Source organism: Neoarius graeffei, chromosome 11, assembly GCF_027579695.1.
Source record: "Neoarius graeffei isolate fNeoGra1 chromosome 11, fNeoGra1.pri, whole genome shotgun sequence".
In the NCBI taxonomy this organism is placed as follows: Eukaryota; Metazoa; Chordata; class Actinopteri; order Siluriformes; family Ariidae; genus Neoarius; species Neoarius graeffei.
The window spans coordinates 5,889,247-5,913,389 of NC_083579.1; the positions used below are offsets into that span (position 1 = coordinate 5,889,247).

The window sequence follows — 24,143 nt, forward strand, 5'->3', positions numbered from 1 at the left end:
AATAAAAACATTGAATTAGATAGAAGGCAGGCGGCATGGTGGTGTAGTGGTTAGCGCTGTCGCCTCACAGCAAGAAGGTCCGGGTCCTGGGTTTCCTCCGGGTGCTCCGGTTTCCCCCACAGTCCAAAGACATGCAGGTTAGGTTAACTGGTGACTCTAAATTGACCGTAGGTGTGAATGTGAATGGTTGTCTGTGTCTATGTGTCAGCCCTGTGATGACCTGGCGACTTGTCCAGGGTGTACCCCGCCTTTCGCCCATAGTCGGCTGGGATAGGCTCCAGCTCGCCTGCGACCCTGTAGAACAGGATAAAGCGGCTAGAGATAATGAGATGAGATGAGATTAGATAGAAGGCGTGTCCAAAGTTTAGACTGGTACTGTAGAAAAACTGACATTTTAATATATTCTTGAATAATGAGGGTCATCACAGTGAAACAAATTAGATTTTGGTCAACGCTCTATGGTTAATTAAAATGTCTGGCTCACTTTTAAGATAGCTGTGAGTTATGATATAGAACGAGACACGTTTGCATAATTTTTTTATTTATAATAATCATAAATCACACATCAACAGAGCATAATGACACAGAGTGAGTTATAAGGCTCTACATGTATTTCAACTTGAACTGGTCACAACATTGGGAAAAAAAAAAAAAAACAGTATGTATATATGGACAGATGTAGCATCAAATTTAGTTATTAAATTATTGGATTTACTTAAATGTACACTACAAATAATGTTCCAGTATTTTGTAAATTTCACAAAAATGCAGCAGCAGACTGGGATTGAGATTAGTTTGCTTTTACTTCCTTGATAGCAACACACTCATGAGTGCGCACGCGCCCACCCACCCACACACACGCGCCCACCCACCCACACACACACAAAACTAATCTCCAGATTAGTTCCAACATCTTATTGCAAACAGGGAAAAAGTCATCAGAAAGTGCAAAATATCGTTGCTTGTATGAATCCAGTCACAACAGGTGGCACTGAAGAAGGAATTATTCTATAGTCTAATCATTTATCGTGATAAAAGAGTTATGTGCTCACTATTTATCAAGTGCTGTGTAATTAATTTGGCTCTTTTTCCAACAAGTCTCATATTTCTGTCAAATAGCGAGAATCACATGACCAAAGGTTAGAAAATTGTGCTTCAGATTCAAACCTAGACAATCTTTGGCAATGCTTTGGTTACTGTACAATCCCAATTCAAAAAAATTTGGGACGCTGTGTAAAATAAAAACAATGCGATAATTTGCAAAATCATGGAATCCTGGTACTGTGTAGTACAAAGACGATATATCAAATGTTGAAACTGAGAAATTTTATTGTTTTTTTTGAAAAATATATGCTCATTTTGAATTCAATTCCAGCAACATGCTTCAAAAAAGTTGGGACAGGGGCGTTTTTACCACTGTGTTGCATCACCTCTACTTTTAACACTGTAAACCTTTGCGAACTGAGACAGACAATTGCTGTAGCTTTGAAAAAGAAACATTGTCCCATTCCTACCTGATATACAATTTCAGTTGCTCAACAGTTCGGGGTCTCTTTTGTCGCATTTCATGTTTCATAATGCGCCAAATGCTTTCAATAGGAGACAGGTCTGGATTGCAGGCAGGCCAGTTTAGCACCTGCACTCTTTTACTACAGAGCCATGCTGTAATATGTGCAGAAAGCGGTTTGGCATTGTCTTGCTGAAATAAGCAAGACCTTCCCTGAAAATGACATCATCTGGATGCCAGCATGTTGCTCTGAAACCTGTACACGTCATATAGCAATAATGGTGCCTTCCCAGATGTGCAAGCTACCCATGCCATTGCAAGTTCACAACATCACAGTTTTATGACAACAGATTTCCCCGTCCCAGCTTTTTTGAAACGTGGTGTTAGCAGTAACTTCAAAACGAGCATTTTTTAAAAATCTTTAATTTACATTTTACACAGTCAACAACTTTTTTTGGAATTGGGGTTGATTTATTTATTTACCACAAGGGATGCGGTTTCCCCCCTCCCCAGTACTACCCCAAGTAGAAAGTAAGGCAGGGATTATCAAACTTTTTGCACCCAGAGATTGCTTTAACTAGAACATAAGTTCCACAGATGCCCTCAGCACGGGTTTAAGACCCAAATCCAACCTCTCAAATGCGTACAGTAAATATTCTGCCTATTTATTGGGAACAATAGAGATTTTCTTTCCTGGATTTTGAACCATCGGATAGACACATTAGATCGACATCCAACAGACATTATTTATCAGCTGAAGTGTTTGAATTATTGAGTTGAGTGGTCCATTAAAAAGCTAAGAAACACTGAGAACTCGATCATAAATATAATAGCAATCATAATGGTGGATTGTGATTTCCGCCAATACAATTTAAAAAGAAAAAGAAGTCATCAAAGACCTCAAGACTATGCTTGACAGATACCTGGGGAGTCCCAGGACCCCTCTTTGATACCTACTGAACTAAAGGACACATGAACAGCCCACCAATGGGCAAACAGTATGGGTTTTTTTCTAATGTAATTCAAATCACTGGCTTGATTCCCCGATCACCTGCTGTTCATCGAGCCCTTGTTAGTATCAAATTAAAAGCTAATTAATAAGTTTTCAGACATTCCCAAGTGTTATTTCAGTATCCTTACTAAGTGCTGCCAAAGTAAGAACAATCAAGTGCTTTGTGCTCTTAAACAGCGCACAGCCGAGCTACGTTAACGCAACCTTTCCTCGTTCAATGGCTTTGCTTCAAGTCAAAAGGCATGTGTGCTCAAATGTTATAGAAATATTTCCGCTGTATTTTTAGTTTTCTGTGCTATACTTCACTTCTTTGACGGTATTATGTCTAGATCCAGTTTCATTAACCTTATCCTACATAGACTTTTTTTTATTTGCAGTTATATTTTTGTTGTGCTTTTTGTGTCAATTTTATAATAACGCTAGTTACTGTAGATCTGAATTTTTTTTTTTTGGCTGCCAAATTTGTGTCCAACCATCCAAGTATCAAAGTGCACAAAAAAAAAAAAAAAAAGCATCCAGGCTATCTATATATGTAATGTCACTGTGCCACAATATTAAAACAAAAGCGCTGTCCTTGTAAGGCATCCCATGGACGTCTATCCATCATGCAAACAGACATTCCTGGTACGAGCAGTTTTCTTTTTTCTTCCCCCGTCATCATTCTCCTCAAGTTTTACTCCCTGCTCAGACATTTCGATCACTCCTGTCTGGCAAGGTCAGAATAAACGGGAATAACACTCCTTTCGCCTCCATGGGAGCTTTGAGAGGTTCTTCTGCAAATCGAGCGCCTTCCTCCTCCATGATAAACTGCAGAGTCTGGGTCTTGTTGACGCAGTAGATGCAATTCCCAATCACAGCACACCTGAACGGCAGCGGGCTCCCTTGCTGATAGGAAGCGCAGTCGTGCCACATCTTAACTATGGTGTTGTACTTAAATACGTTGATGCCTTGTTCACGGTTGACATCGAACCTGTAGATGAAGCTCTTCAGCGTGACCATGTCGGTGGATTTCTTCCTGCTGTTGTTGTACGGACATTCTTGCCACTCGTCCCTCTTGGGGTCATATTTCAAGAGGCGGTAGAATAAAGTTCCTCCCGATACGTACAGCTCTCCATTGCAGGTTGTGGCTTCATGGGCAACTGCAAATGCTCCCTTGGGTAGTGGAGCCACGGTGGTCCAACGGTCCATACGAGGGTCATACTTTTCCACTGTGAAGAGACATTCCCCACCAATGGCATACAAAAAGCCATCCATGGACACCAATTTGAGTTGTGACCTTGCTTGGTTCATGGGTCGTACCTCGCTCCAGCGGTCCGTTATGGGATTGTAGCAGAACACTTTGTCTGATGCCTTTCCTTTCTCGCCATATCCTCGGATGCCACCTGCAACAAACAGGTAGTTATACATGCAGCAGATACCACAGCCTTTAGTATTAATATCCTCGGGCATTATGGTCAAAGTGTGCCAATCCTTGGTATTCTCGTTGTAGTAGTAGATCATGTGGTTGTCCTCAAACGAGGCAGCAGATAGAGGGCTCTGTGGCCTGCTGTTGCCCCTGCTCGGGGGTCTGCTCCCGACTCGCTCAAAAACGTCATTGATCTCAGCCACCATCAGGCACTTGCGTCCCTCCATACGATTTCTCAAAACCAGATCTCGTTCGGAGCCCGTGAGACGTCCGTAAACGGCAGGATCTTTCAGCACCTGCAGGAAGTTGTCACTTATGAAACGGTATGCCGTCTCCTTCAGTTCGCTTAGTCGCTGCTTTTTAGCGATGGTCAGAATCTCGTAGCAGTTCTGAGTCGTGAGCTGGGAAGACATGGCATCAATGGCGGCCTGCACCGCACAGGGGATCTGTAAGATTTTCGCCCCGGTCACAACATCCACGACGTTATCCTTATTCACGTTCATGTTGGAGGTGTAAACGTAATCTATCAAGACGGACAACGTCTTGTAGCTTACACCTTTCACTTTCAGGATGTCTCGAGAAAGCCTTGCTTTAAAATAGTCACTTTTTTCAGCAAGGACAGATTTATGGACTTGGACCCTCTGTCTGCCTACTTCGATGACTAAATCGGGGTTCTCTCGGACAGAGACGGAATTTCTTACCCCATTGCTGCTGTGCTTTATGTCATGTGTAAAGTGTCCGTGTGCAGCTCCTTGCAATGAACAGAAATTGCCCAGTGCTTGTTCCAACGATCTGCTTTCCTTTGAATCAGAAAAAGAGTCCTGTGAAAGAGAGGATAAGTTACTGATGACGCTTGGACTCCTCATTACTTCGGTCTCGTAAACATAAGATTTTGCCATTTCCCCTCTGGTTTCTGACCTCAGGCTAAGTAAAGGCCTCTCAGCTGCAGCTCCATTCGCCTCCTCTTTTACTCCATTTTTGCTCAATGACTCACTCGGCTTCTTAACACCAGCATCCACTGGTTGAACGTGATCCTGAAACCCGCTGTCACTGGAGTTTCCATCTTGCACAAAGTCTCCCGCCCCTAAGCAACGCTTTCCCAGATTTCCAGAATCCGCTACACTCCCGGATTCCACATTATCCCAGGATCTTGGCCGTATTCCTGTCTCAGAAACACAAGCACTAACTTCTCTTGGAATAACCTGGTCAGTCCCTTTGGTAACGATGGACTGCTCAGAGTCCTCATGAGCTGCAGCATGAAATATGACATCTGCTTTTATGGTGAACATATTAGTCACCTTTCGAAGTGCAAAGTGAAAGAAGAAAAAAAAAAAAGTATATGCAAATGTGTCAGAATTTAGCAACGGTCATCCTTTGCTAGCCCTATATCCGGAAAAGTCATTCCGAGTTCTGAACCTGATGGACAGCCATTAATTACTCGAGTTGAGCTTTACGCTTTTTCGAGGCAGCATTGCTTGACAAATCCTAATTGGACTGCCTCGGCAGAGCAGCGTGCGTCTCTTGATTTTTGAAATCCTTATTAGGCGAGGTCATTTATAGCTTATCATGGAAGAAAGTGGAAGAAGATCCTCTGGGTCACCATTGCATCCTTTCCGAGTTCGATCGGTAGACAGCCTGGCTTCAGATCTGTATCAAAACAACAATATAAAAAAAATTATTTTTATCAAATCAAATCAAGTTTATTTGTATAGCGCTTTTAACAATAAACATTGTCGCAAAGCAGCTTTACAGAATTTGAACGACTTAAAACATGAGCTAATTTTATCCCTAATCTATCCCCAATGAGCAAGCCTGTGGCGACGGTGGCAAGGAAAAACTCCCTCAGACGACATGAGGAAGAAACCTCGAGAGGAACCAGACTCAAAAGGGAACCCATCCTCATTTGGGCAACAACAGACAGCATGACTATAATATTAACAGTTTTAACAGGTATAACCCTCAACTGTCCTCATGGGGCCGTCCTTCACAGGAGCGGTGTGATAAAACTCCGACCAGACACAGGGCACCAGTGTTTTTAGCATTTTATATCGGATTTCCCAGTTACCCATGACCTCCATGGTAAAACGTGATGGATACACAGCACCAAAACCTAACGGAGAGGGTGCCATTACTTATGAGTAAACAATTACATGATTTTTTTTTTTTTAAACACAACATGCCCCCTGAATTAGTATCTAGAATCAATCCAGACTTAGGACAAACATAAACGTGACGCTTCTTGGCGAACTGTTGTGCTCGACTCGACTCACCAAGAGAGTTGATTCCCAAATGACTCGTGTCTCGTCTCCTTAAAGGCAGTCAAAATTGTTAAGCAAGGACCATTAATTGTTTAAAATATACGTTGTTCCTTGTTTAAAAACGTACCTTATCTTTGGATGATCAAAATAGCATGACACTTTGTCGATTCAAAATCTATTCAAATGAATGCAAAACCTGCAACCTGCTGCACATTTGCATCAACTAACAGTCTGTATAATAAATCAGATCCTTCCTGCATTAATAGCAGTTATTTTACTGCCGTCTGCACTTAAACTTCATTTCCGTTCGTTTATCTACGCGAATGAGGAACTCAGGAAGGTTTCGTAATCTGCTGAGGGACAGAACAGGTCTGTAATATTTCTGTCCGAGTTACAGTTGTTGGTGCGTGTTACAGAAGTCAGGTGTACAAAAATAAAAAGATTATATGGTATGTGTAAGCAATACTGAATATTGCATGACAGTGCGTTATAATTTCATGATGGGTGTGCGCATGTTTTTGTGCCTACTGCCTCACAGAGGCTGTAACCATGATGTCATCGTGTTGTAAGAATGAGTGTAACAGTCGTGCACTGTGCATGCGCATACCTATTAAAGTGACCAGTGAGTGGATGCAATTCGGTTCACCATTTGAAACAAACAGACCGGATTCATCTCATCTCATTATCTGTAGCCGCTTTATCTTGTTCTACAGGGTCGCAGGCGAGCTGGAGCCTATCCCAGCTGACTACGGGCGAAAGGCGGGGTACACCCTGGACAAGTCGCCAGGTCATCACAGGGCTGACACATAGACACAGACAACCATTCACACTCACATTCACACCTACGCTCAATTTAGGCTACATCCACACGACAACGGCAACGAGATTTTTTTTTTAGCGGGTAAAAAAAAAAAAATATCGCGTCCACATGGGCAATGGATCGGTAAAATATCAGGTACATATGGCAACGCAACGCTTGCTGAAAACGATGCAATACACACGCCACACCTCTACGTGCGCTGTAAGACGGTCCCATCGGAGACACCAGAACAATAGAAGAAGTAGGATGCATGCGCATAAACCCCTTCTTCTACCTGGCGTGAAGCACTCACAGGAACAAACACACAACAACAAGAAGATGGCTGCGATTACGCGAGGAAAAACCGACTCTCTTGTCTGGACCGATGACGAGGTGGAGTTACTCCTGCGAGTTACTCCTGGGGTCCACCATTGTTGCTGTCACGAATGATGCACGCGAGAGTGCTGCTTGTTCTAGTCATGTGGTTGTGACATCATCATAAACAAATCCGTTCTACTCATCCAGACGACTTCGCAACGGCGCTGTTGCCAGATTTTTCCACTCTGGAAACCGTTCTCAAAAAATATCGTTTTGGGGCACCCAAAACGCCGGTGCCGTGTGGACGCCAGGCCGAAACGATAAAAAATTTTAATCGGATTCACCTGAATCCGTTGCCATGTGGACAGGGCCTTAGAGTCACCAGTTAACCTAACCTGCATGTCTTTGGACTGTGGGGGAAACCGGAGCACCCGGAGGAAACCCACGCGGACACGGGGAGAACATGCAAACTCCACACAGAAAGGCCCTCGCCGGCCACGGGGCTCGAACCCGGACCTTCTTGCTGTGAGGCGACAGCGCTAACCACTACACCACCGTGCCGTCCTGTGAGGAAGAATTACAAGTGATAAAAGAAAATGCTGTTCCGAAAATAAAAGCACTCAAGATGCTACGAAGTTTGGACGAAAACTATTCAAAGGTAAGGCGGAGTTTGGATTTATTTTATCGATTTCAAAACAAAGGATTTTATGTGACTCGGCGTAGATCAGTGACAAGTCTGCGCTGCAAAGTTATTATATTTACACGCCACTTTTGAAGTTCGAAAAAACCTCGACCACAACTTCATCTCGTTTATTATTCACCGATATTCACTTCACTTTAACTGTTAACTAGTCGCGTAGCTGACTGGTCATTTGCTTAGATGTCCAGATTCAATGCATTTTCCTCACTGAGTGACGGTGGTGCAGTGGTTAACACTGTCGCCTCACAGTAAAGGCCTCTGCATGCTCTCGCGACAAGGCTTTCGCAGATAGCTTTTCGCAGACAGTTGTAATTTATCGTTGAGCGGGGAGTAATAGGCGTGCGCGATGTTATTCACCGCTACAACGCAAGGGGGCACGAAGTCGCAAAATTGCTAGGAGTAGTTGGTGGGTGTGGTTAGTGGAGTGTTTATCCTCCGGTTACTTATAATGACTAGAACTGGAGTCGTATAGATGTACGTACTTCCTCACTTCCTCGATCAACCGCTCTTCGTGCTGCTCCATCTTCGCTCATGTTTTTAAAAATGGCGGTCGTGAAAACAAAACAAACCGGGAAAGTAGGGAAGCAGAAGTGCGTGTACAGCGGATGTAGAGTGGACCAATCAGAGCCCTCGTCTGCGACGCTGTCTGCGGTGGTCACAATTTTTGGGAGGTGCGCGCAGAGCGTCTGCAAAAGGGGGGGGGGGGGGCTACGCAGACGCCATCTGCGAGGACTGGGTTGTCAGCATAAATTGGCCTTAAGAAGGCTCCGTCTGCATGTTCTCCTCGTGGGGGTTTCCTCCAGGTTCTCCGGTTTCCTCCCACAGTCCAAAGTCATGCAGATTATGTCATCTGGCTACTTGAAATTGTCCGTAGGTGTGAATGAGTGTCTGTCTCTCTCTACGTTATCCCCGTGATAGATGTCTGACCTATCGAGGGTTTACCCCGCCTCTTACCTAAGGTCAGAAAATAGAAAGGATGGAAATAAATGTGCAGCGCATCACGGAAACTCCTTACAGCAGCGTCTGAAGTCTTTTCCATCATGTTCAACTCCAGCAGCATCCGAAAACGCTTCTGGATCGGAGTCTTTGAGTCAGCATGAGCCGCTGATCTGATTAAACTAGCTGAGCAGGCTTGGATAGTGATGTGCAACCCGAGGCTCTGAAAGTGCGCTGGGTGCGATTTCATTCACTCTGCAAGGTTTTTATTAAAATTTTATTTAGCGTTAAAGGACAACAAAATATCTCTGGGAGGAATCCCTTTGAGAACGGGAAAGATTACAAAAACATTTCTACACTTCACGCAAAGCAATCATTATGGGAAATAAAGATTGATAGTGGGCTGTTAAAGCAAAAGAAAAATGAAGCAATGGATTCTTCGTGCGCACGTAACGTCACGCTTATTTTCCAAACCGGAAGTCCGCCATGTTGGATGAGAACCACCACCAAGACAGTGCCACTTCACATGTGAGCCAGGGTTTTTTCTAGAAAAATTTAGTATGAGGGCGCTCACCATGGCGAGGGAGCGAAGCGACGGGGGGGGGGGGGGGGGGGGGGGGGGGGGGGGTTGTCCGTCCCCTCCTCCGCCGTGCGAAGCCTTTGAAAAATTGAGGCTCCAATGGGACATTCTGAGGCTATCTGAGAGCGAAATTGTAACAAATTGTCTGTCAACATTGAAAAAGAAAGAAGTAATCTTCTTCTGCCCCGGACAGTCTCTGCCTTTCTTCCGTTTCGTGCCGCGGGACGACATCTTTAAATGCCCAAGTGTCAACAAAAACAACTCGCGAACTACTTCTGTCAAAAGCTCCCGCACCGGTGGGTGAAAGGTCATTCAGTCTCGAGAAATCTCGCTCTACAAGTCAGCTGACCTTGTATGTAACCCATGTCAAATCTCGCGAGAGCAGCCGCGACAAGTAAACAACTAAACATGGCGCCTCAGTCTGTTAAACGCCAATTCGGGTTGTTTTTGCACCGTCTGGCGGTGTATCTACTATGATTGGAATATTTTTGGAGTAATTATGACGCATTTGATGATCAGACACATTGTCACGTGGTGTTGCTGGGATGTTTTCACGGAGAAAAGATCGTTTTGAGAAAGACTGCATGTTGTGCAGTAGCATATAAGTGCATGGCCTAAGTGTGACTTCGGGTTCAATCGGCATTTCGGTAAGAGGGCGCACGCTGAGAGTAAGAGGGCGCAGCACCCCTGTTCCCCGGTTTAGATGAAAGCCTGTGAGCTGCAGCAACGCTTTGTGATTTCCTTTCGATTTCACTGCCTTTAAAGAAACACAGTGCCTACACTTTGTGTGTCGGATATAACCGCGGTAATAATGCTACTCGTGACAAAGAGAAACGGTTCTTCAGAAAGAATTCCCCAAATAATTAAAAACGGCGACAAAACAGACGACGAGCTGTTCAGAGAATGCCGTTTGCTCTGGTTCAAAAACATACATCGGAAAAATAATTACGCCTGCGTGTGTGGTGACCGCTTCGTTGCTAATTAAAGCCATGTTTTCTGATGATTAACTTGAATTTTTGAGCTTTGGCGTGAACCTTACACGATAAAACACATCCAGATTGAGCACCAACACTCAAATTAGGACACGGTCTTTAGGATCAAGACGAAAACTCATCTCGCAGGATCAAGAAGAAGCAGCAGGATGAATGAAAGATCTGCCAAGAGAGCCGGATTAGAAGCAGCGCGAGAAACCTTAGCGAGTTCGGGTACACAAGGAGAACAGTGTGGGTCAACTTTGCCAGGTGAGATATTAGCAGACGTGGACAAAGAACCCAACTTCATTACTTAAATCAAAGTACAGATCCCACTGGTCAAACGTTACTCCGATACAAGTGAAAGTTGTCCAGTCTAATTTTTACTTAAGTACTTGCTTTTAAAAATACTTAAGTATTAAAAGTACATTTTCTGTCAATGCGTCGTTGTATTATTGCCACAACGCTTACAAAACCTAACGCCGTTACCAGAGACAGAAATGTGAATTCAGAAAATGAACGCATGCTGTGCATCACGGTGGTTTAACGTTAAGCTAGCTAGTCAGTGAAACTCCACCTGACATGCTAGCAAATGCTTTTCAAACTCAAAATCATATTGGGTAGCGAATGTTACTAGAAAAAAAAAAAAGATTTCTACATTGTTTATTTGGCAAGATTATGCTAAAACATATTTCCGAAAGGACTTCAGATAAGTTAACGTTATTCATGTTAGCGTAACTCCGTGTTTACATGCTAACTAACAGTGTCCAAGTTAACTAGCTGTGTGTTAACGTTAGCCGTGGACAAGGCTACGGCAACTTGGTGGGCAAATCCATAGAAAGTCATTTGACTAAACAGACTGCATAGCTACGTTTGCAATGTTATCGCTAGCTCTAAAAGCACAGACAACTTCGTTGCAAGCTTTCTCTTGGAATAAAACGTTTATCTACCTCAATATGCTTCCGCAGGTCGGACGGCGAGTTTTTGTAGGCCGTGATGTGGTTCGTTTTCGGCAAACCAAGCAAACATTTAAAATGAATCTTTAATCCTTTCAGAAAATTGAAATATGGGTTCATGAGTGCGTGCGTTCCCCAGAAGAACCGCCTCCTTCCATTCTGCCATCAACTGATCGTGTTAAATAACGCTGCTGAGAAATCATTGATCTGGATTTTATACAGTCTACAGACGTGACGGGACCCTAGTGATTACTGATCAGCTGTCTCAGTGTCATCTGCGAAAAAACCATCACGTTTTAGAAAAGAAAAAACATCCACTTTCAGACCTGCTTCATAGTAACGAGTAACAAGGAGCTTGATAGAAATGTAGTGGAGTGAAAAGTACGATATTTCAGGGTTCTCCACTTTTCAAAAATAAAAGGTGGCGGAGGGGGCGGGGCCCTAGGGGGACAAAGTCCCCCTGAAGCTGATGGACTTTGGGCTTTTTTGACAGTGAAACTGGCCAACGATGCCCCTTTTCCACCAAAGCAGTTCCAGGGCTGGTTCGGGGCCAGTGCTTAGTTTGGAACCGGGTTTTCTGTTTCCACTGACAAAGAACTGGCTCTGGGGCCAGAAAAACCAGTTCCAGGCTAGCACCAACTCTCTGCTGGGCCAGAGGAAAGAACCGCTTACGTTAGCGGGGGGCGGAGTTGTTAAGACCAACAACAATAACAAGACCGCAAAAGATCGCCATTTTTAAGCGACGAGAAGCAGCAGCTGTACAAACGCGAAGTCGTCCATTATTATTATTGTTGTTGCTGCTGCTGCTTCTTCTGTGTTGTTTTTGCTTCGATATTCGCGCCAAGGTTTATGCAAACGTAGCGACGTAAGGCTGCTGGGCCATAGAAGGTTCACGCTGCACACTACACGCGTGTAAAGAAAAGTGGACAAACGTAGCATGACTTGCTCTGGGCCATAGAACGGCGTTCACGTTGCACGCTGCACGCTGCACACTTCACGCGTGAAGCGTGAAATGAACATGCACACTTTTTTCTAGGCGTGAAGATGGAAATTCCAGTCAATGCATGCGGTCACCGCCGCGCCAGCCAATCAGAACGGGTCTAGGGAGATAACGCTATGCTTTCAGGGGAAAACTTCAGAAAAAATATAATTGAATGGTATAATTGAAAAATAGTTCTTCATCGGGATTGTCAAGCAGATTATAGAATGTTCGGTGAAATTCACCACGGGTTTCTCTCAGAAGGAAGTGTTCTCGGCTCCAAATTCTGTTCCTTTTTCTCTTCCTCTGTCTCAGTAAAAGCAGAATGAGGCAATCGTCGTCATCCGAAGAGTCCGTATTGTTGGTTACTCGGTCAAAGTAGAACAGACGCAACACGTGAACATCCAAGCATGAAGTTTAATGGCCCAGGGTCCGGTTCTTCACGTGAACGTGTAGCGTGCAGCATGCAGCGTGAACCTTCTATGGCCCAGCAGCCTAACTGACGTATACAGCAACGTGATGACGTGGCTTCCCTTAGCACCGTGAGCTATGGAAAAGCAAACTGGTTCTCAGCTGGCTCGCAAGTTAAATGAGTTGTGAACCAGCACTGGCCCCGAACCAGCCCTGGAACTGATTTGGTGGAAAAGGGGTACAAGTGGATAGGAAATGCTAAATTCATTGTTAAAATCATCTCATTATCTGTAGCCGCTTTATCCTGTTCTACAGGGTCGCAGGCAAGCTGGAGCCTATCCCAGCTGACTACGGGTGAAAGGCGGGGTACACCCTGGACAAGTCGCCAGGTCATCACAGGGCTGACACATAGACACAGACAACCATTCACACTCACATTCACACCTACGCTCAATTTAGAGTCACCAGTTAACCTAACCTGCATGTCTTTGGACTGTGGGGGAAACCGGAGCACCCGGAGGAAACCCACGCGGACACGGGGAGAACATGCAAACTCCGCACAGAACGGCCCTCGCCGGCCACGGGGCTCGAACCCGGACCTTCTTGCTGTGAGGCGACAGCGCTAACCACTACACCACCGTGCTGCCCCAGTTAAAATCATTTTACACAAAATTAAACACATTCTTACTGTACATACTGTATCAGCTTTATTGTCAATGCGAGAATCATCTGGCATTTCAGTTGAGACTGATGCGCCTTTTGCGAATCCCTGAATTAATTATATATTTTTTCTGGGTGTGAAAAAGCCACTCCGGCCTCTGTAGTTTGGGTCGTTTGACCCAGGAAGTCCTGCAGTAAACAACCACAGTGAAGCAACTGGAAAATGCAGCTCTCGTCTACACAATCACAGATACGTAAAATAAAAGACTTAACTAACGTGTGTGTGCTGTTATATGATTACTGTAACTGTGTATGGTCAGAAAGGACGATAGATAAGCGTAACCGTTGCACAATAACGCTACAAACACCCGCAAAGTTATTTAGCTGCTGGCTAGCTGCAGCTTCCAACGTTACGATGTGTCAGTATGGTGTAATGTGATGCGGTGTAGTATAACACGGGGATCAACCGGTATGCATTCGTTTAATGGTCGTCTTATCATAAAGCGAAGCCTTTACAATTTATTTGGTGTATACTGATGAAGTTACTTTTTTTTTTTTTTGGCCAAGGGAAGGGTGGCAGGCCAGAATTATAACATGGCGGCGCGCCACTTTAAAAGCGCCCGTGGAGAACACCGTATTTGTCTTTCAAATGTAGTCAAGTCATAAATTTCCAAAAAAAAAATACAGATACTCAAAGTGTACTTAAGTACAGCACTCAAGTAAATGTACTTTGTTACTGCGATATTAGCAACGCCGTTCCAGTAACCTCGGTGTACTTATGCACTTGTTTTTTTGCAGAATGAGAGTTTACGCTGATATCAGGGAATTCAATCAGTGGTAATGAGGCGAAATCCTCTGTATAATCAGACAGCTTTAACATTCACAGGTCAAAGACACAAATTGAAATTTTTTTTCTCTGAATCTTGACTTGGCTCCAGAGAATCATAACATTTCGAGAAAGTCAAGTCAGAGACGCATCACAGTCACTGTTCACATGAGACGATGTTTTGGATTTTTTTTTTTTTATCATCCAACATGGCATTTCTCTTTTCATTCCGCATGTTAGATTTGGTACAGTTTTACGCCGGATGCCCTTCCTGACGCAACCCTCTCCAATTTATCCGGGCTTGGGACTGGCACCAAGAGTACGCTTATGCACCCGCAGTGGCTCACCTCACTATCGCAGCCCCCAGTGGCTGCACAGTTGACCACAGTTCCTGGGGTCAACCGTGCAGGAAAATGGGGGCTGCGGTAGTGAGGGGAGATAAGGGGTGTTCACACGGCACATATTTGCATTGATGTATTTTGTTGCGATATATCTTACACCGGTGTAAATTTTGTGGAGCGTTCACACGTCACAAACCTGCTTACTAGAGAGAAGCGTGTTAGCACCGGTGCAGCCCCACTTGCGTTCATACGGCAGTTTTTGCGACCGTGCGATACGATAGTAATAATGCGGAAATGAAATATGCGCATGCGTGAAAATGTACTTCCTTTTCCCGGTTGTCATGGCATCACCAAGCGCCGGGAAAACAACGTGGATGAAGACACCAGTGTTGCCAGATACTGCTGACGTTTTCCAGCCCAAAATATGTTCAAATCCACCAAAATGCACTTAAAACCACCCAATCTGGCAACACTGGAAGAGACGCAGTTCTGTTGTTGTTGATATTCGCCATTTTGGAAGCGCAAAATACCAGGATGCAAATTATGCAATGCCCGTATGTAATCAAGTCTCCTGACGCGTAGCGAGTCTACCCCTGTAGCGTTCAGACGTCCCATTTTATACCGGTGCTGCCCCGCAAACTAGCATTTACTCCGGAGTAAATTTCTTAAACCACCTCCTGAGCAGGGTTAGATTTGCACCGGTTTAAGCAGCTTTCAGGGTTGACACTGGTATAACTTTGTACCGTGTGAACGCTCTACCGGGGCAGCCCCGGTGCTACACCGGAGTAAAAGTTGCTGTGTGAACACCCCTTAAGAGAGTGCAGGCAGGGTGGAGAAGGATTTCGGGAGTCATGTGTGATCGGAAAGTCCCAGCAAAAGTGAAAGATGTATAAGACAGTAGTGAGAGCAGCTGTGATGTACGGATTGGAGACCGTACCCTTAACGAAGAGACAGGAGGCAAAGTTGAGGACGTTAAGTAGGGCTGGGCAATTTTACGATTACGATGTTATTCACGATATAAAATCTCTACGATTAGAAATTAGACATGTACGATATGCCTACGATAAGCCTACGCCTTCAATAAAATTACTTCATCCGAAGTTTTGACAGACACGCGAATAGCCAATCATAACTAAACAGTACCACACGTAACCAATCAGTTGGAAGAGAGCCACGTCAAGTTAGGTTGCGTGCACACACAAACACACGTGTAGCAGCAACGCACAGCATGGCTGTGGTGAAGTTTGCAGGAGCGCGGCATTTCTCCAACAAAGCGTGAAACAAAGCGATTATAAAAATGAGCAAGAAGCCGACTGACCGGAGTTCTGAACAGGAAAGTCAGAGCACTGCCCTAGAGGACATCGTTGAAAAGAAGGGCCAGAGATCTTCGGTTGTGTGGAGGTATTTTGGATATTTAAAATCGGACATACAACAAAGTGTTACACAAAACCTTAAACACACTGACGTACAAGATTGCACTTTTTTTCTCCTTGCAGTATAAGGTTTACACGTCAATACGTCTTTGTTTATTTGAAAGCTGCTAGAATTTGCACAAATGATTAACAATGGTATATAGTTTTTATTTTTCAGTTTCAGTTTATTCATTTGAATAAAAAGAACAAAAGAATGTGCATCCAGTTTGTTTTGGTTCTGTGAAACTTGAAGGCTTGTTAAGCTATTTTTGTTAATTAGGAAGGAACTACTAATTTGTAATGTTCATATTTTGAGCAGAAAATTAAAGAAAATACAAAAATGGTGATTTGATTTATATCGTGATATATATCGTTATCGAAAATTTTGAAAAAAATATATCGTGATATAATTTTTTTCTCATATCGCCCAGCCCTAACGTTAAGGTTTGCGATGGGAGGTTGGACAGGATAAGGAACGAGCACATCAGAGGGACAGCACATGTGGAGAGCTTGGGAATGAAGCTAAGAGAGATGAGACTGAGATGGTACAGGCACATCCTGAGAAGAGATGCAGAAATGTTGGAAGGAGAATGTTGAGGATGGAGCTGCCAGGCAAACGAAAACGAGGAAGGCCAAAGAGGAGATACACGGATGTGGTGAGAGAGGACGTGAAAGTGGTAGAGAAGGATGTGGAAGACGGGGAGCAATGGAGACGAAAGATCTGCTTTGGTGACCCCTAATCAGGAGCAGCCAGAAGAAGAAGATATCATCCAACATGGCGGCGGATGCATACGTCACGCTATTTTGTCACGTGGTTCCACAGGAAGAATTTTTATTTAGTTTTATTTATGGGACAAGTTCTCGCTATAACTCATTCTGAAGAGTTCCGACGCATCTCTCACACACACACACACACACATTTCTCAGCTTTAACACACTTCACTGTTTGCATTCGTGAAGACGGTCACGTGGTGGATGGACTGGAAATGCGAGTCGGTTCACGGGGAAAGAGTCGGTTCAAAGAGTCGACTCGGAAATTAATTACAGTCGAGATGACCGCGGCGCATGCGCAGTTTGCATAACCACATTGTTAGAAAATAATGGAAGAGAAGAAAAACGCAAACAAAGAAGACAAAAAAAAACTTAGTTTCATAAATTTGAGAGGAAAAAACAGGTTAAGGTTCCTCATGCGTGTCTTTAGTGGAATGGAGGAAACAAATCAGGCTCATTCACAACACAAGCACATTGTTATTATTATTATAATCATCATCATCATCATTATTACTATTTTTCAGACTTACATGTTCACCAGGATGTGAATTTGCTGCACTAAAGCTGCTTATATAATATTAACATAATATATAATATAAGACACACCGGATTCAGGTGATCTCCTCTCCTGTCCAGGTGAAATAAATGGCTTCTTGTTTATGACGGATTTCAGTTCCTATCAGCCGCCTGCTTCCTTCCTCTGCTCATCTTCTTACATCCTCATCCGGTTTATTCCTGCCATTAAAATCTCTCCATTTGCTCGCTGTACCTGTAAGCAGCGCCTCTCTTCTCAACGCCCTGTCCCCTACACACACACACACTATTCGATCTCCTCTTGTGTGACTGAGATGCAACAGCACTTGGATTGCAGTGGATATATTTTGGTTTCTCTGGACACTATAAAGGGAGTTCTGGATGAAACCGCACCCCCTTTTTGTGTTAACCCTACACACACACACACACACACACACACACACACACACAAATCTGATTACAGTATGGAAAGCCATAAATGTCAAACATTTCTTTTAAAAAACTATGGATGTCCGAGAGGGACAAAACATCTTAACTCTTTACCCCTTAAAGCTCATAGGCAACGGTTTTAATTTTATGTACATTTTAAACTCTATATGTTGAAAAAAAAAACCCTCTGTAATTTTCTTCTGGTCCCAAGAAGTATTGTTAAGTAATAATTAAAATAAGTTAGTGCAGATCATGGCGAATTTCTGTTCTGTGACCACTCGGTGTGTGACAAGTGGGTTGGCTTTTTTCGAAAAAGGAGAAGAGGCGGAGCAAGAGGGTTGGCTTTTTCCAGAAAAGGAAAAGAGGCGGAGTGAGAGGGTTGACTTTTTCCAGAAAAGGAAAAGAGGCAGAGTGAGAGGGTTGACTTTTTCCAAAAGAGGAGAAGAGGTGGAGCGAGTGGGTTGGCTTTTTTTGAAAACGGAGAAGAGGCGGAGCGAGTGGGTTGGCTTTTTACGAAAAAGGAACGGTTTTAATTTTATGCACATTTTAAACTCTATATGTAAAAAAAAATCCCTCTGTAATTTTCTTCTGGTCCCAAGAAGTATTGTTAAGTAATAATTAAAATAAGTTAGCGCGGATCGTGGCGAATTTCTGTTCGGCTATTTTCATGACCACTCGGCACGTGACGTCATTTAAGCCAAACAAACCACTTGAGTTGAGCCCACTTCCGTTTACTTACATTGCCGTTCGGCTTGAGTGCAGAAGTGCGTTCGGGAATTTCTAAAGAAAAAGCATGCCTTATTGCTGTGCAGTGAACTGTAACAATGGGACCCGTTCAGGAAGAAGTTTTTACCTTTTTCTGTGAGAGGAGAAGAGGCAGAGAGAGTGGATTGGCTTTTTCCGGAAGAGGAAAAGAGGCCGAGCGAGAGGATTGACTTTTTCCGAAAAAGGAGAAGAGGCGGAGCGAGTGGGTTGGCTTTTTCCGAAAAAGGAGAAGAGGCGAAGTGAGTGGGTTGGCTTTTTTCGAAAGAGGAGTAGAGGTGGAGTGAGAGGGTTGGCTTTTTCCGGAAAAGGAGAAGAAGCGAAACGAGTGGGTTGGCTTTTTTCGAAAAAGGAGAAGAGGCGGAGCAAGAGGTTGGCTTTTTCCAGAAAAGGAAAAGTGGCGGAGTGAGAGGGTTGACTTTTTCCAAAAGAGGAGAAGAGGCGGAGCGAGTGGGTTGGCTTTTTTTTAAAAAAAGGAGAAGAGGCAGAGTGAGTGGGTTGGCTTTTTCCGAAAAAGGAGAAGAGGCGAAGCAAGTGGGTTGGCTTTTTTTGAAAGAGGAGAAGAGGCGGAGCAAGAGGGTTGACTTTTTCTGGAAAAGGAGAAGAAGCGAAACAAGTGGGTTGGCTTTTTTCGAAAGAGAAGAGGCAGCGCGAGTGGGTTGGCTTTTTTTGAAAACGGAGAAGAGGCGGAGTGAGTGGGTTGGCTTTTTCTGAAAGAGGAGAAGAGGCGGAGCAAGAGGGTTGGCTTTTTCCGGAAGAGGAGACAAGGCAGAGAGAGTGGATTGTGCATGTGAAGCCAGAGGGTTGGCTTTTTCCAGAAGAGGAGACAAGGCAGAGAGAGTGGATTGTGCATGCGAAGCCAGAGGGTTGGCTTTTTCCAGAAGAGGAGATGAGGCGGAGAGAGTGGATTGTGCGCGTGAAACAAAATCAAGCAGTCAAAGAAGAAACGGAGCAGCAACGCTCAAGCAAAAAGGAGAAGATTGGAGGTAAACATTTTTACTTTTGCTTGCAACTGACAAGTCAAGAATCCTGAGGGATCCTGTACAATCATTGTGGAAATGAGACAAAGGGATATTTCCTTGCTTAGAGTAGGCTATAAATAGTATAATGCCGTGGATGGCAGGCTGATGTGACCTACCGGCGCGCTGTCAAGTAATCGTTGCCTATATCCACTAGGGAGGGCGGTTTAATTATTCTTCAAAAGGGCTCTTATTTAGTATTACGACGAAAGTAGGAATTTATCATAATTACCAGGATAAATCGTTTGGGCGTGAGTCTTGTTGCGGTCCAGGGTCACTGTGATCAGAGTCGGCAGAGTCGCTGTCCGATTCCGAGGCCACACGGTCAAACCAGTGAGCCACATTCACCATAGGTTCATACATATATGGTTTCACCTCTCGATATTTAATTTGGAGAGTTCCTACTTCAAAATCGCTTTCAGACATTTTACACAACCTCTCATGACCAATGTCCGTACACGTGTGCTCGGTTCGCAAGTAAACACAGAGCTGCTCCCGGTCTGTTTGGCTTAAATGATGTCACGACGACGGCCCCCTGGTGGTGAAAGTGCGCATAAGTGAGATGTAAACAAACCTTCAGAAATTGGGCAAAACAGTATATTTTAACCGTTTTATTCAATTTTAGGGTGCAAATAAGACACTAGGAAGATTGAATTCGCTTTATGGGTCATTCTTCTAGACAATAAAGGTGATATTCTATATTTCACCTCCGACCCTTGCCTATGACCTTTAAAGCAGTTGCTACAGCCACCCTTGTATAAAATATACTGTTCACCCTCAGAACATATTTACAAGAAAAAAAAAAAAGTCTAAAGACAAGGTTTTGTTCATATCAGTTTTCTCCTTCATTATGTTGAAGCAATCATGACATATCATACATTTTTGAAAAGAGGGCATGACACACAATACAAAAATCACTCAAAGTTATGTTTCAACATTCACCAACTCACAGGTAGCGTCTGAAAGGTGAGTAATACCTGTGTGAAAACCAATCTTCACATTTTACATGAAGAATTCATGTCAAATGGTGTACAATAAATGATTACTGCAACTTTCAATCAGAAAGCTTGTTTCACTCTACGTATGTAGAGGCAAATTCAGAGTCGTCAAATGTCGTCATTATGGTGCATACACGCCAGCGTCATATGTCGTTATTATGGGATATACACGGGGTCATCATACGTTGTCATTAAGGGGTAAAGGGTTAAAAATAGATTTGCACAAAGGGCCGATTAAGGCCAGTTTATCCAGTTCAAGTTGAAATATAGAGCTTTATAACTCACTCACTGTCACTAGATAGATAGGTTCTTTATTGTCATTGCACATTACTAAACAACGAAACACTGTTTGAGGGCTCAGATCACAGCAGCATATCAATAAAATAATAAATCAATAAAATACATAACCTTTTAAAAAGCAGCATATTGGCATATAAATTGCAGTATGAAATTATTTAATGTAGCCAAACACAGTAAGGTGCAGAGTGCGAGTCCAAGTCCGGATCAGGCCCCCAGCAGAGCTTTTACAGCCCTGGGGAAGAAGCTATTTCGGTGTCTTGCTGTTTGTGACTTTATGACCCTAAGCCTGCGAGAGGGAAGGGTATCAAAAAGACATTGTCCAGGGTGAGTGCAGTCAGTCCTAATCTTTGTGGCTCTGTTTCTCAGCCTGGCAGAGTAAATCTGTTCCAGAGATTGGAGAGAGGTACCAAAGATTTGTACCCCTCTATGTAGATGTGTGATTATGATTCTTATAAATGTGTCCATGAAGGTTCTCAGTCATCCAGGTCATCATAATCCATCCATCCATCCATTATCTCATCTCGTCTCATTATCTCTAGCCGCTTTATCCTGTTCTACAGGGTCGCAGGCAAGCTGGAGCCTATCCCAGCTGACTACGGGCGAAAGGCGGGGTACACCCTGGACAAGTCGCCAGGTCATCACAGGGCTGACACATAGACACAGACAACCATTCACACTCACATTCACACCTACGCTCAATTTAGAGTCACCAGTTAACCTAACCTGCATGTCTTTGGACTGTGGGGGAAACCGGAGCACCCGGAGGAAACCCACACGGACACGGGGAGAACATGCAAACTCCGCACAGAAAGGCCCTCGCCGGCCCCGGGGCTCGAACCCAGACCTTCTTGCTGTGAGGCAACAGCGCTAACCACTACACCACCGTGCCGCCAGCCATCCATTATCTGTAACCGCTTATCCTGTGCAGGGTCGCAGGCAAGCTGGAGCCTATCCCAGCTGACTATGGGCGAGAGGCGGGGTACACCCTGGACAAGTCGCCAGGTCATCACAGGGCTGACACATAGACACAGACAACCATTCACACTCACATTCACACCTACGGTCAATTTAGAGTCACCAGTTAACCTAACCTGCATGTCTTTGGACTGTAGGGGAAACCGGAGCGCCTGGAACCCATGCAGACACAGGGAGAATATACAAACTCCACACAGAAAGGCCCCGGTCAGTCACTGGGCTTGAACCTCATCACAATCCGTAGGTGCTAAAGAAGGCAACTAGAGGATAAATACCTGAAACCCTCCACACTAGTCAGACAGAACTGAAGAAGGCTTTTGGATGAGAGGTGAAACGTCTTCAAAGATTTCAAGCAAGTCCAGTTGCCTTCTTTAGCGCACTCAGATTCTTATAAATAGCTTCTTTCGGGTGATCCTGTTAGGGGTCCCCACAGCAGATCTGTTCCGCATATTTGATTTGGTATAGGTTTTACACCGGATGCTCTTCCTGACGCAACCCCCCCCCCCCCCAAATCTATCTGGGCTTGGGACTGGAACTAAGTATGCACTGGCTTGTACAACCCCAGTGGCTAGGTATTTTACCTAATCTGGAAATCAGGGAAACCAGAGCACCCGGAGGAAACCCATGCCAACACGGAGAGAACATGCAAACTCCACACAGAAAGGTCCCCATCAGCCATGGGGTTCAAAGCCAGAACTTTCTTTACGATGAGGCAATAGTGCTAACCACTGCATCACCGTGCCGCCCATTCTTATAATTTATATATTCTTATAAATAAAAACAATCATGTCTTGCTCTGCATCATATATAAATAACAACTATCCTCAAAGTGAGCCTGCATTTTTAATTAGCCATAGAACTGCCAAGATTTTATTACATCTTTGACCAAAATCTCATTTGTTTGGTTCTTGACATAATATGGATTACTTTAGTTATGGTGTGGAATAGGGCTATTTACTGTATTGTTATTATTTACTATTTGTTCTCAAATGCATTAAGGCGGCAAGAAACTCGTCCACTAATTACCTTTTGATGAGGCACACCTGTTAATTGAAAAGCATTCCAGGTGACGGCCTCATGAAGCTGGTTAAGATAATGCCGAGTGTGTGCAAATTGTCATCAAGGTAAACACTGGCTATGCTGAAGAATCTAAAATATCGAACATATTTTCTTTAACACTTTTGTTTACCACATAATTCCATATCTGTTCCATGTTATTTCATAGTTTTGATGTCTTCAGTCTTGTTCTCCAGTGCAGAAAATAGTCAAAATACAGAACAAAACCACCCAGTACCCACAGTACCCAGTGACAAACATCTCCCCAGAAATGTAACTACATATCGCAGTGACACAGACCACAACAACTGTGATTGGTCCACTTGGTAGCATCATATTTCCTCCAATGAAGAAGAAACCTTTATTTGTCACATGCACACTTCAAGCACAGTGAGATTCATCTGCATTTAACCCATCTGAAGCCGTGAAAACACACACAGCAGTGGGCAGCCATACTACAGCGCCTGGGGAGCAGTCAGGGGTTAAGTACCTTGCTCAAGGGCACTTCAGCCCAAGGCCACCCCACATTAACCTAACTGCATGCCTTTGAACTGTGGGGGAAACCAGAGCACCCGGAGGAAACCCACGCAGACACGGGGAGAACATGCAAACTCCACACAGAAAGGCCCCTGCCGGCCACTGGGCTCGAACCCAGAACCTTCTTGCTGTGAGGTGACAGTGCTAACCACTACACCACTGTGCTGCCCAATGCAATTCTTTAGTTAGTTTAGTTTTGGCCAGGCTACCGCCCAAACTGATAATCACATGATCAGTTTTCTTTGGCTAAATCAGAAACAAGGTACACTACTACGCTTGCCAGAGCCATTGGAGATTAGGTGCTTTGCTCAAAGGCACTTTGGCCAGTCCTGCTCGAACCAGCGACCTTTTGGTCCCAAAGCTGCTTCTCTAACCATTAGGCCATGGCCTCTACAAACATGGAGAGATAAACTGAGGAAATTTGTAACCAGACCAATCTAGTGACCACAGCCCTGAGCACATACCCAGTGGGCCAGGTGCCAAATCAAGGCATCCCTCCTGAAAAATCCAGCTTAGTTGAACCATATCAGCCGTGTGCGAAAACACGGACCAAGACAAAAAAAAAGGATCTAATTTGGCTCTATGGATTTCACATAGGTTGGTGCGAAGGACACTGTGAAATGGTTAAAATATATTTTAGTTATACATATTTATGAAAGAAATATCAGTGGGACGCAAATGAAACCCAAAT

General features: G+C 44.1%; 1 protein-coding gene across 1 annotated transcript; it reads right to left on the reverse strand.

Moving 5' to 3' along the window:
- Positions 1 to 1,311: 1,311 nt before the first annotated feature.
- On the reverse strand, positions 1,312 to 17,760 carry LOC132894066 (kelch repeat and BTB domain-containing protein 11). Its single transcript, XM_060933317.1, has 2 exons — positions 17,449 to 17,760; positions 1,312 to 5,571 (listed from the first exon to the last, which is right to left on the reverse strand). The coding sequence occupies exon 2, from the start codon at positions 5,211 to 5,213 to the stop codon at positions 3,204 to 3,206; it is 2,010 nt and encodes a 669-aa protein (XP_060789300.1). The 5' UTR covers positions 5,214 to 5,571; positions 17,449 to 17,760; the 3' UTR covers positions 1,312 to 3,203.
- Positions 17,761 to 24,143: the final 6,383 nt, after the last annotated feature.